A 13,523-nucleotide genomic window follows, 5' to 3' on the forward strand; every position below is an offset into this window, starting at 1 on the left:
ATCAGTGATTGCCTATGTTTTGCCCTGTGGGATCAGTTAATTAAAATACACAGTGCGATAAATACAGTGGAGCTAACTAAATAGGGATGAGAGGGGGCTGGGTCATGAGTGGGTGCAGAGATTCATGGAAATCATGTGGTCAGGGGAATGTATGAACTTGCTAGGACAGCTGTAACAGACCAGGCAGCTCCCAGCTCTGGAGGCTGCAGTTCAAGGTCAACGTGTCAGCAGAACTAGTTCCTTACAAACGCATTAGAGAAGGATCTGTCTGTGCACCAGCGTCTGGTGGTCACTGACAGTCCTTGGCTGAAGCATCTCCTCACTCTGCCTTCATTGTCACCTGACATTCTATTCCCCCGGTGTGTGCCTATGCCTGAATTTTCTGTTTGTATAAGGACACCAGGGCACACCCTCCTCCTATGTGACCTCATCTTAACTATGTATATCTGCAAGTATCTTATCTCCAAATCAGTTCACATTCTGAGACCCTGAATATGAATTGGGATATGAACTGGGATCGGGGCATGGGGTCACACAATTCATCCCCTTACAAAAGATTTCCTGAGAACAGGACAGGAAGGGACCAAATTGAGGTAATAAGTGTTACCAGGAGCTTCATACAGAGGGTTCCTGGCCATGGTTCCTTGGAGTAGCACCCAGGGAGCCCACAGGGTCCATGCACACCTATTGGGTACCAGGTGCTCTGGTATGTCCTTGATTCTAATTTGACTCCGAACTTGGAGAGAAGAGGAAGTAGTTATCACAGTCCTTGAAGACATGTGATGTCCTAGAAGTGGCATGGAAGTTTTTTCCAACATTTGTCTCCAAAAGGGCTTTCTCCTCGGGGCTTTGTCTAAGCATGGTAATAAATAGTAACTGGCTGAGTTGTGCTTCACTGATGCCAAAGGATTACAGTTTGGGAATGCCTGTTCCCCCTGCAAGTCCATTATAAGCTAAGGAATGGTCCCAAGTATAACCCGGGCTAGACAGTCTGCAGAGGCTAGTGCCCAGCACGGGGAGGTCTAGACAGCTCCTTGCCAATTTATCCTGATATTGGGAAAGCACAGAATAGCTGGAATTCCTGGGGGTGAGGAAGGCTGCCTTTCTTCTTCAGCCATCCTGCCAAGGTATAGTGCCTTTCACTAAGACTTTTAGTAAAGTTGGAGGTAACTGGTTGGGGATGCAGTCCTCTGGCAATAGCATGAGTAGGGTGTTCTTCAGGACTGACTTGACAGTCGACCTGGACACTTGCAGCCTCTATGGAGAGGGATGCTGGGGAGGCTGTGGGCCAAGGTGAGACAGTACTGTGTGTGCAACAACCCCCAACTTAAAAAATGGAGTGGCCAGGTGTGTACTGTAGGGCCTCAGAAGAACAAAGGCTGAACCAGGGTACCCTGGGCTTGGGAGCAGACAGGAAAGCTGACAGGGAATGTCCAGCATATGCAGCTCTGCCCACTCAAGGACTTCCAGCTGCCTGAGGGAACCCAGTGCCCCTTAGTATCCTTCTCTGTTGTCATCTGAGAGCTCGTCTATTCCCTGTGGTGTGGTCTCAGTGGTTCTGTGTCCCTTGGAATGTTTTTTCTCCTGCACAGATCCAAGCCTTACCCCTTCTAGAGCACATGCTCCCTGCTCCCTCCTCACTCCCCCAGCCTTCTGACTTGATTGAGTGTCCTGTCCTGCCAACTGCTCCTTCTCATCAGGGGTGGCCTAGTTCCCATTCCATGCTCTTGCAGGGAGTACATTCAAAGCACAGAGCACAAGGGCAGTGTGTTTCTGTTCTAGGCTGTGGGGTCCACAGAGCCATCAGCCTTGGCCAGGGAAAGCACTGAACACTTTTTCCAGCTGTCCCTTGCCCCCCCTCAAGCACAGGAATTTAATACTGAATGCTTAAGTGCTGGACTCAGGTTCCCCCAAAACTTATGGGTCCCCTCTGGGATTCAGTAACAAGCTTGATTATTGGCAGGGGTTAATACATTTGTTTGAAGGGACTCCCAGTTCTCATGCCTGCCACCCCACAGGCTCCTTTCAGGCAGAGACCAGGTCCTGTCCTCAGCACTGGTTCACTGTGTAGCACATTGAAGTGAGCATAAGGCCCTGGTGGGAGAATAGGTGACCAGGTTCGGATTACAGCCCTGCCATCCAATAGGAGGCCCTCATTCTCTCAATTTTGTGGAAAGATGAATAATGTTCACCTTATTGGGGTTGGAGAGGCCCAAGTGAGAAAACACTGCAGGGTGTCTCAGCTCACTGCCTGGCCCGTGGTAAGCTGCCAGCACATGCCACTGTGGGTGGCAAGTGTTTATAATGAGAAAGTGTCCTGTGTGCTGTTTCTTAACCCTAGATTTTATCAAGCACAGATAAGCTTAGAACCTGCACACAGATGCCCCTATCCTCAATGCCTTGACTATGTATCTGCCCTAATCCCAGGAAGTCGGTTTTTGTTTTTAAGGTGTCATATGCTCGCCCAAGCTCAGAGGTCATCAAAGATGCCAACTTGTACATCAGCGGGCTCCCAAGGACCATGACCCAGAAGGATGTGGAGGACATGTTCTCTCGGTTCGGGCGAATCATCAACTCCCGGGTCCTTGTGGATCAGACCACAGGTACGGCAGGCAGTCTGGGACAGATGACAAGGGCTTTCCTCCAGGTTGGGGCCAGATTTTCTAGGGAAGATACAGTACTGTTTGGTTTTTAGATGTCGTTAGTTATTCTCCTAACAAGGGCAGAATTGAAACGACAAAAGACAGTCACTTTGGTTTGAGGCTTTTAATAAGATGGCATTAAAAGGAGCCTCCAGCATTAGGCCAGTGTTCTATGGTGTAAACACCAAGAACTCCCAGCACCTTTTCTTAGGCACCCAAAGTCGGGCCTGTGAACGGGGTAGAAAGGCTGCTGCTCCACTGTCCACTGCATGTCCTAATGCAGGCAGATGGTGTGCAGCTGTCTCTGATGGTCCCAAGTCTCCATTTTTCATTACCCTGAGGTAACATAGTTGGCTGATTCAGTGCCCTTCCTCAGGCTCCCTGATTGGGTTACCCCACTCCAAGGAGTACATATGAAGCACAGAGTGCAAGGGCAGTGAGTTCCTCACTGGCAATCCTGGCCACCTGGTGGTCCTTGCTAGGCCATCTCATCGCAGGTCTTGGGCCTCTGAGCTGTATGTGAAGCCATCAGGCACAGAGAAGCTTAGAACCTGCACACAGATGCCCATGGCTGTTCCAGCTTGACTGCCTGCCCCACTGCTTTAAAGACGGGCACCAGGATGTTCTCTGCCAGGCCCTGTGTGTGTCCTATCTGTAGGACAAGGGCTCAGGCCACTTCTGCTTTAGAATTTCTCCACTGTCTTCCCAGCAGGAATGGGGATTTGCTGACAGACCACAAAGGAAGATTCTCTGCTCACAGGGCTCAGCAAAGCCTACTGAGTCATCCATGGTTGGGTTTTACATTCTTCTTGCAAACTGTACCCACCACCCTTTGCTGTGGTGTTCCGGCACAGTGGGTGGGTGGGATACAGAAATCCCAGCTCTGAGGCAACCTCCCTTTTGAGAGACCAGCAGTGCCCCTCTGGCCCTTGCTCTTCTGAGATGTGCCTGTGACAGTCAGTGATGGACGCTCACACACTCAGCCACATCCTTCTGAGCTTTTTGCTATGGGACTGGTCGCCTCTCCTGTCCAGAGGTGGCAGTTCTGCCTGGTGAGCTGCTGGGCTGTAATCTTGGGCTGGGGCTGTCAAAACTGAGGCTTGTTTTGGACTTTCTGTAGTGGGGCTCCCAGGTACAGGGCACTGATATGTCATGGGGGCTCTGGGTGCAATCTGAAGTCTGGCGTAAACACTCTGTGCTGGAGTAATTTGAGGTCCCTCACATGCCCCCTTCATTCTGCCCTTGCCTTGGAGTAAGTGGGGACAGCTGTTTACTTGGTGGGATCCCTTCCTTGTTACAAAAGACTTTCCTGAGGTCCCTGAAGTCCCCTTTACTTAACATTCAAGTGTCAGTTAACATGATTTAGTTAGCTGGTCAGTGTGCACAGGGTTAGTCCCATCCCACCCCACCCCACATCATAGCATCTAAGTAGGATGACCAGTTAGCACACAGGATACTCTGTTGTGGCCTGTCGTTGTCTAGCCATGGTTCAGTACTGCTTCTTTTAATGAAGCAGATTCTCTCAAGTAAAACACTTTACCACTGGGAATATACTCCCAACCACCTGGCTTTCCCAGAGGCTCCCCTCAACATCTTGAGCACACACATACCCAGCATGCCGGAAATGGTCACTGCAGATAGCTTCCTCATCTGTACCTCTTCCCCCTCTGCAAGGAAGTATCTCTCAGGGTATCCATAGCACCTTAGTATTGTCCCCCATAGTTGGCCATGGTCCTCAAGGTGGCACACAAGGACCCTTGCTCTCTCCCTTGGGCTTTTTTTTGTCAGTCTCAGCCAGTTCTGCAAAGGGAACTGATGCTTCCACCCACACTTCTGCCAAGCAACGAAGTATCCCAGGAATCTCCCTCTTCATAGCCTTTTGCCTAGGGCTGTGAACCTCAAGGAGCCTGCTGCTCAGTGCTATCTGCATTGGGGACAGAGCCTGCTCTTGCTGGGTCCTTGTAAGGCCCAAGGGGGAAGGGAGAGGAGGTGTAGCAGGTGGGTTTGTGTTGAGCTCACTTTCAGATGACATGCTTTCAAAGAAAGAAACTGGGACGTTCTCTTAAGCATCTTCACATTCTAATTGGGCACAGTGACCCACACCTGTAGTCCCAGTGGCTCAGGAGGCTGAAGCAGGAGGATCTCAAGTTCAAGGCAACTTAGCAAGGCCTTAAGCAACTTAGTGAGACCCTGTCTCAAAATAAAAAGGGCTGGGATATGGCTCAGTGGTTAAGTGCCTCTGGGTTCAATGTCTTATACCAAAAGAAAAAAAAGAATCTTCACATCCTGAGCCAATAGAAATTAATTTTTATTTTTTCTTTGCTTCTTTATCTAAAATTAATTGTGAACTTCAGTAGTTCACTCATCTAAGATTGTGCCATTTCTTGGTCTCTACTCTTAATCCTAAAAACACAAGAAAAAATAAAAATGCAGAGCCATCTTCAAAATCTGCCCTTGCTGTGTGCAGTGATACATGCCTATAACCCCCAGCTGCTTGGAAGGCTGCAGCAGGACCATTGTCATTTGAGGCCAGCATGGGCAGTTTAGCCACACCCTGTCTCAAAGAAAGGGCTGGGGGTATAGCTCAGTGGTCAAGCACTCTGGGTTCAACCCCCAGGGCTGGGGGAAAAAAAAAAAGTATACCTTCATCAAATAATTTAATGAATTTCTGTCTTCCTATATGAAATACTATTCTCTTTTTCAGGTTTTCTTTGTTTGATCTGGGCAGTTTTCATTCGAAAGCCATTGTACAAAACCTGAGGGCAAGCCGGGTGTGGTGGTGCATGCCTGTAATCCCAGCGGCTCGGGAGGCTGAGGCAGGAGGATTGCGAGTTCAAAGCCAGCCTTAGCAACATCGAGGCACAAAGCAACTCAGTGAGACCCTGTCTCTAAAATACAAAGTAGGGCTGGGGATGTGGCTCAGTGGTTGAATGCCCCTGACTTCAATCCCCAGTACCAAAAATAAATAGGTAGGTAGGTAGATAGATAGATAGATACCTGAAGGCAGCTCTGTTTAAGAACTAGCCAGCTACAGCTTTCAATCATATTTGCCTAAATTTATGTTTAGGTTTATGCCTAGATTTATGTTTAGGTTTCCAGGACTGAATAAGCTGTCATTCATGCTGCATAAGGGTAAATAAAAACAGTGCCTGCCAAGTGTGTTGTTTTCAGGGATTCCTTCTAACCTGAAGTTTGAAAATGAGCTCAGGACCTAGAAGTTTTCTGGCATGAGGGCATATTGCCAGGTCTGACCTTACTAAGACAGTGAGTACCTCTGGGTAGGTAGATTTTTTGTGCAGATTTAAACAGTTATGGTGCCAAGCCAGGCACAGCTTTAAGACAACACTGCAGAGGAGTGATGGCCCAGAATCAGGGGAGAGTCCCATTTAGAGAGTTGAGGTGTAGGCTCTAGGACTTAGCTTGGGGTATTCATGGTACCTTACAGTTGTAAAGAAAGAGTCCTTGGCCTGTGAGTCCCTGTCAATGTGCTTACATGGGGCGCTCAGTGTCGTGATTGTGAGGGCAATCAGGCCTTCCTGGGTCCCACAAGACGGGTGCCAAAAAGTAGGAAGCAAACTTGGGGTGGGTTGGTGGTATGCCTGTTCAGCAGAACACCTAAGACTCCAGGCTGTCCTGCTCTGGTCATTGTCATTCACTGTGTGCTGAAAGGAAGAAACCCCATCTTAACCTTTGGTGGTCTTAGGAATAAGGGTGCTTAGCTAAGTTGGGGGCAGCCCCTCCCACTAGACCATGCCCATGATTTCAATCCAGAGATGTCACTTAGGCCCTGTAGCCGTCACTTCCCACACTGTGGTCTTCCCCTTGACCTCATCATTCTTCTCCCCAGAAGGAGCCGATGGACTGCTGGCTGCTCCTTTCAGTGTATCCAGCCTCAATCCATTCCTCAAATTCTTTAAGGGATGGGGTATACTTGTTTTCTCCTTCCCAGGACCGTGGAGTATGGATGCGCAGTGGGGTAAAGGATGCCTAAGCTCTCTCCACCCAGTTGGCTCGGCATCTCAAACCCCATCCAGGCTGACCAGATAGATGCTACTTTCAGCAGGCTTCAGGTCTCAGGCTTTTTGGCTGAGGGACTGGGTTCCAGCCTGGGGCCTTCCTTCAGGTAGCTGTACACTCTTCCCACTTGGGAATGGGACCAGAGGGAGCTCCAGCAGTGACTGATCCACCCAGTGAGTGGGTGGGCTCTGCTCTGTTGTACATGCATGGGCAGTATTCTGGCAAGAGGACAAGTGGCCTCATCTGTTTCTTAGGACAGATGGGAGTCATTGGAGAACCCATAGTCTCAAAGAAGAGTTTGCAAGGGGTAAGATGATAGGGAAGAAAGAGCTGGGGAGAGAGTTGGTTCCACCCCATGCCTTCCTGGGGTGAAGGAGAAGGTGTGCAGACTGAACCAGGCACCAAGCAACTGATGGGGCCTTCAGGGCAAGTTGGGAAGAAACATACCCACACATACCCTCCGCTCCTTGCTCACAGCACACCCATGGGACAGAGACCCAGAGCCAGGGAGGAGTTCTCATACCTGGTCCCTGCTGCCACACCTGGCTACCCACCCTTCCTCACATGTCTGTGAACCCACATTGGTGAGCAGGTGGCAGCTCAGTAGTGACAGTGGATGTCATCTCTCTCCTGATGTTGCTTTCTTTTAAAAAGTAGGTTCGGGTGTCTGGGATATCTGTCACCAAAATATCTTTTGGCACTGAGTCTATGGAGTCCTTACTTCAATTTGGAAGTCTGAAACCTTTTGTTGGTCATTGTTTGTTTTCTTTAATCCATTTATTTGCTTTTCTGTTTAGGTTTAATTTTTGTTTATTTCATTAACCAGACATCCAGTTTAAACCATAGTAGACTGACTTGACTTTTGCTTTTCAGTTTTAAAAGTCCTTGCGTTTTTTTCCCCCTAACTCCATTTTTGTTGGTTTGTTAAAAAGGTTTGTCCAGAGGGGTTGCTTTTATCCGGTTTGACAAACGGTCGGAAGCAGAAGAGGCAATTACCAGTTTCAATGGTCATAAACCCCCAGGTTCCTCCGAGCCCATCACAGTGAAGTTTGCAGCCAATCCCAACCAGAACAAAAACGTGGCGCTCCTCTCGCAGCTGTACCACTCGCCTGCGAGGCGGTTCGGAGGCCCCGTGCATCACCAGGCGCAGAGGTTCAGGTGGGTCTGGAGGTTGGCATTCTGGCTCTCTATTCTGGGCCAGCCACACTCTTTCAAGCTGCACATAGCCCTGCTGGGTGGGTGACCATACAAGCTGGGCGATGCTGGAATGGAATGCTAGAGCTGATCTTAGTAGACAGTTGTACCTCAGGATCATTTTCCAGCTCTGCCCCTATCTTCATCAAAAATGTGACTATATAGCTGGGTATGGTGGCACACACCTATAATCCCAGCTGCTTAGAAGGCTGAGGCAGAAGGATCTCAAGTTCAAAGCCAGCCTGGATAGCTTAGTGAGACCCTGTCTCAAAATGAAAAAGGCTGGAGTCTAGCTCATGGTAAAGTGCCTCTGGGTTAAATCACTACCACTGCCCCCCACCAAAAGCAGTATCTGTACAAAATCCATTAAGCCATTTACAATCGCCCTGTGGTATCCATAAGGAATTGGTTCTAGGGCAAATACCAAAATCCAAGATGCTTACTATATAAATGGTGTACATCTTCCTATATACTTTAAATCATCTTCAGATGACTTGTGATGCTTGATATGATATAAAGGTATTTAAATAGTTGTTATCTGTACTGTATTGTTTAGGGAACCTAGAACAAGAGAAAAGTCTATGTGATCAGTACAGATCAGTTCTTACTTGATCTGACATTTTCAGTCTACAGTTGGTTGCATCTGTGAATACAGAGGGCTGACCATACTTCCTTTGGGGTGTTGTCTTTTGCTGGAATTAAAAGGATGGCACCAGCCCTGGGGAGGACAAGTGGCTAGTGTTCCAATGCAGTTTCTAGTAACACGTGAGTGGAGCCATGAGCTTAAAAAGATCCTTCCCTGTCTGTGTGAGAAAAAAATGCCCCTGGAGGTGTTTTTAAATGAGAGATATTCTTGGTTCAGAGATAGTTTGGGGTCTTGTTTTGTTTTGCTGTGCTGGGGATAGAACCCAGGGCCTTGAGCTTACTGGGCTATACCACTGAGCCACACCTCCAGCCCCACCCAGAGTTTTAAAACAGGTTTTAGATGTTCACTCAGTGGCCCTAAGACAAAATTTCTGACGTATTAGAGAGCCCAATTTAAAGCTGCCACTTTATTTTAATTATTTATTTATTGTCAGAAAGTCAAGAAGTGGCACAGGGCTTCTCTTGGGAGTGGTAGTTTTTCTTGGTGGTTTTACAGATTTCTCACTATTGTGGCAGGCAGTCAGGTTGAGTAGACTCTGCTCATTTGCACACATGCCACCTTGTGAGGTGTCATTTTGACAGTGGAGTTACAGCATTCCCAGCCTGGCTCCATCTGAAACTGGTCTGTCTCAGCCTCCTGGTTCACAGACAGGACTGGGGAAGCATCTTTGGACAGAAGCTAGATTTTAAAATCCGACTTTGGCAATCCAATAGCATAAGCAGCGATGCTCCTAAAAATGTGGAATGTGTGGCCAGTAGTGTGCAGGAGTTCTGCAGCATCTGGAGGACTAGAGGAGGCTGGAGGAGGAGAAGGGGACTTGGGTCAGTTAGAAGAATTGGAAAAGAGAGGAAACCAGGAGACAGCGTCACTGGTCTAGCAGGAAAGTGATGGAATAGCCAGAGAGACGTGATGGCTAGAGACAGGAAGAAGGAACACGGGAGAGTCAGGAGAGAAGGAGAAAGAACGCCACCACCAGAAGGACGACTGAGGAAAGGGAGGAAGAGAAACCCAGAACAGCAGGGAACTGGAGTTAGGTCCTGGAGCATCCAGAAAAGCCCCAAGATCAAGTAAGGATCAGTTCCCCTCCTGTTCCCTTAGAGACAAGATTGAGGCGGAAAGGCATTCATGCCTGTTAGGGTCAAAGAAACCAGTTCCCATCAGCAGGAGAAAGACAGCCAACAAAGATAATGAGAGTCATTTGAATTAAAGATGGTAAAGTAGAACCTCAGATTATTTTCAGTGTATAGTGGTCCCTCAGTATTCGTGGGGAGTTGGTTCCAGGGCAACCCTCAGATGCAGAAATCTTAGATGCTCAATTTCCTTATATAAAACGAGTACTTGCGGGGCCAGGGTTGAGGCTCAGTGGTAGAGCGCTTGCCTAGCATGCGTAAGGCACTGGGTTTGATACCTGGCACCATATAAAAATAGAGACAAATAAAATAAAGGTATTATGTCCATATACAACTAAAAACATTTTTTTAAAAATGAGTATTTGTGTAGAACCTGTGTACATCCTCCTGTACTTCACATCATCTCTAGATGACTTAGAACACCTGATAGGATGTAAATGCTACATAAATAGTTGTACAGTATGGTTAGGGAATGATGTGTAGGAAGGTCTGGACAAGTGCAGGACAGATGCCATTGTTTCCATCTACCTGTCTTCTTCACTGGGACGTTGGTTGGACCCCAGTTGGAAAACCCATGGATAGGGAGGGCTGACAATAATTGTATGAAAATGCAGGGGACATGAGTGACTCAGGACTGTAAAGTTGGCACCTCTTTCCAGTTCTCATTGAAAACCTGCTTGGCTTAGTGTCCCACAGATACCTGGGTGCCTTTCCTGACCTTGTGTCCGTCACACTGTAGTGTCACTGTGGTCGCAGACAGCCTCAGGACCACCAGAGGGCCATCAGGGACATTTATCCAATTCAGACATTCTGGTGTGGGCTGTTTAACTTATTTTATTTCTTCGCTATATTGAAAATAACCCTTGGGCTTGTGAGCTACATCTCAGGGGCCAGTCTCTTTTCTTTTGTGTCTGTCAGAAGAGTGACTGTTACCTAGTAGCTCCTGAAGCATTCTGCCCATCCCCCAGTGGGACCTGCAGGGAGCAGGCTTGAGCTGCAGGGGCCCATGCTGGAAGCCCAGTGTTATTTTGGAGCAGGCCAGACTTTTCCAGTTGCACTGTCTGCTTCACTGCTACAGTACTGTATTGGCCCTAAGTTTGTCACTTTTCAAATTTAAGATGAGAGGGCAGCACAGCTACACTGACAGTTTTATTATTTATTTTAATTCTTACTACAGCGTCCATGGTTTTCAAGATTGTTGTTTATGTAAATAAAAGTGTTGCTGTGGAAGGGGTTCCATGTATTGGTCAAGTAGGTGACCTGTGGTTTCTGGGGTTACCTACTTGACCCTTGAGTTCACAGCCTGGAGTTGTGTGTGGGAGTTCTTATGTCCTACAAGTGGCCCCTCACAGGGTTGTGCTCTAACCAAAGACCTCTGGGCCATCACCCTTGGGAGAGCAGTGTCATGGTGAGGGGTGTGTACAAAGATGGAAAATGAAAACTCCTCAGCCTCACGTGTACACATATGCAGGTAACATGAAGACATCCCCCAGGGGGATGGGCAATGTTAAGCATCTACAGGGGGCTTTCGCTTTCATAGGAGGATGTGGAAGAGGTGCCCATCATTTAAAATTCAGGAATAGCTAAACAGGCCCCCACACACATACACACCTGGGAAGGAGTGGAAGGCACTGTCGCTAGATGTCACTGACGGGGCTATGCAGTTGAGGCCCTGCAGAGTAGAGATCCCACCCTTCCACTGCTGTACTGAATTCCTCTTGGTTTGATTTTTTTTTTTTTTTAAGAAAAATCATTTTTGACACACAGTACCTACCCCATCCTTGAGCAGCTCAAGCTTGGGGGAACCCAGCTACATAGAACAGGAAGGGGCCTAGTGCTCGAGAGTGCCTGAGCTGTCCGTCCCCATCCTGGCCGCCCCCACCCTCCTGCGTTCCCGTGCTGGCCTGCATTGACCTTGACCTGAACGTTGTGCTCTCTGTTTGCTAGGTTCTCCCCTATGGGTGTAGATCACATGAGTGGGCTTTCTGGTGTCAATGTCCCAGGAAACGCTTCTTCAGGCTGGTGCATCTTCATCTACAACCTTGGGCAAGACGCTGATGAGGGGATCCTCTGGCAGATGTTTGGCCCCTTTGGTGCAGTCACCAATGTGAAAGTGATTCGCGATTTCAACACCAACAAGTGCAAAGGGTTTGGTTTTGTGACCATGACAAACTATGAAGAAGCTGCAATGGCCATAGCAAGTCTGAATGGCTACCGCCTGGGGGACAAAATCTTACAGGTTTCCTTCAAAACCAACAAGTCCCACAAATAACTCGCTCATGCTTTTTTTGTACGGAATAGATAATTAAGAGTGAAGAAGTTGAAACTTTTTTGTTAGTGTACAACTCATTTTGCGCCAATTTTCACCAAGTGTTTGTCTTAGTCTAAATGAGAAGTGAAAAGGTTTTTATACTCTGGGATGCAACCGACATGTTCAAATGTTTGAAATCCCACAATGTTAGACCAATTTTAAGTTTCTTAAGTTATTTCCTTTAAAATATATATTAAACAGAAACCTAAGTAGACTGCGTTGACTAACCAGTCCCTCTGGATGGTGGTGAAACTGAAGCATGCTTTACTTCTAAGACTGTCTAACACTCGTTTCATTTGATGTCTCCACAAACTGGATTAAAAAACATGATCTTTTAGTTTTAGTTTTTAATCTAAAGATGTTAGACAGATGCCGAGTGTGCGTTTTCTCAACCGCTTCAACATTTTAAGCAATGTATGCTTTGGTTGACAGGAAATGGCTTTCCCAAGCGGGTCCCTCTGCCACCACCTGCTCACTCAGTCTTGGGCTCTGCCAAGTGGTCCTGGGAGTGGCAGCGGGCCAGTCCGACGTGGGCCACCACCAGGGAGGGGAGGGTCCCACACGTCAGGCCAGGCTGGGCCCTCCAGAGAAGGACACAAAGGTGTTTCATAAGCCCAGGCACCAATGGGAATGGACCAAAGAGTTTCAGGGAAACTCCAGTATATTCCAGAGTCAGACCTGAGCTCCAGGCACGCCTGAAAATGTGTCGCTGCTCTGACATCCCGAATTTCTGTCCACACATTGCATGCACAGTGCCCCACACATCAGATACTATTGTTCACAATGATTTCTCCAGTTTCCAAGAGCATTTAACATAGCTTGACTACATAAGATAGCTCTATTTTTTAATAACACATAAACATTTGAGCATTGTATTTCTCGCATCCCTCCTTGTGAGTGCTAGATTTTTTTTCTATCTTAGTCAAATTTTGTTTTGGAATTTTGCTTTCGTATGGACACTCAGCAGAAAAGTACTTACTTCTTGCCAGTTATCTATTAACAAAAACCTTTGATTTGTAGTTTTAAAGATTAACCCTCAAAATTCTCTTCATAACTGCCTTGACATTTTGGGTTGTTCTGTTCTGTTAATTTTCTTTTGCTTTTTTGTGTTTTTTGTTTGTTTTTACTTTTGCATTTAAGACCATTAAATTTGATTTTGTTTTGCTCGAGTTTTGTTTTGTTTTTTGTTTTACCTTTTCTTTCTTTTTGGCTAGGGAAGGCACAGACAGCCCAGCATTCAGGGAGGAGTCATAAGACCTTAAGAAACAAACACTTGCCTCAAAGAAAAAGAATTTCTGGATCCAAGACTCAGGAACGAGTAGCCCACTGATTGGTGGTTCTTAATCCGGAAGCTAGTAGGAAGGGTTGAGGGAAGGCCCGTGGAGTAAACAGGGCCCGATCCCCGAAGCTCCTCAGGAATGTGATCTGATTTTATATAAGTAACTAGTGTGTGGAGAGAATCAAAACCAGGATAACCCAGTATCAGCAACTTTTAACCTTGACATGAGTCTGAAGCATGTAATGACAGGCTGTTTTTTAGTTCTTCAATGTCATGGAATGACAGCATTATTTATCTATTTATT

The 13,523-nt window shown here is 47.3% G+C and overlaps 1 protein-coding gene across 1 annotated transcript in view; it reads left to right on the forward strand.

Moving 5' to 3' along the window:
* Elavl1 (ELAV like RNA binding protein 1) overlaps positions 1-13,109 on the forward strand; it is a 39,013-nt gene extending 25,904 nt beyond the window's left edge. The window contains exons 4-6 of the mRNA XM_046443833.2: positions 2,450-2,603; positions 7,592-7,817; positions 11,577-13,109. Of these exons, the coding sequence (XP_046299789.1) occupies positions 2,450-2,603; positions 7,592-7,817; positions 11,577-11,901 (705 nt within the window). The 3' untranslated portion in view covers positions 11,902-13,109. The remainder of the gene's footprint in view (positions 1-2,449; positions 2,604-7,591; positions 7,818-11,576) is intronic.
* Positions 13,110-13,523: the final 414 nt, after the last annotated feature.

The sequence above is a fragment of the Marmota monax genome, unplaced genomic scaffold (genome assembly GCF_021218885.2).
Source record: "Marmota monax isolate L192 unplaced genomic scaffold, Marmota_monax_Labrador192_F-V1.1 WCK01_AAM20220418_F8-fsc00102, whole genome shotgun sequence".
Taxonomy (NCBI): domain Eukaryota; kingdom Metazoa; phylum Chordata; class Mammalia; order Rodentia; family Sciuridae; genus Marmota; species Marmota monax.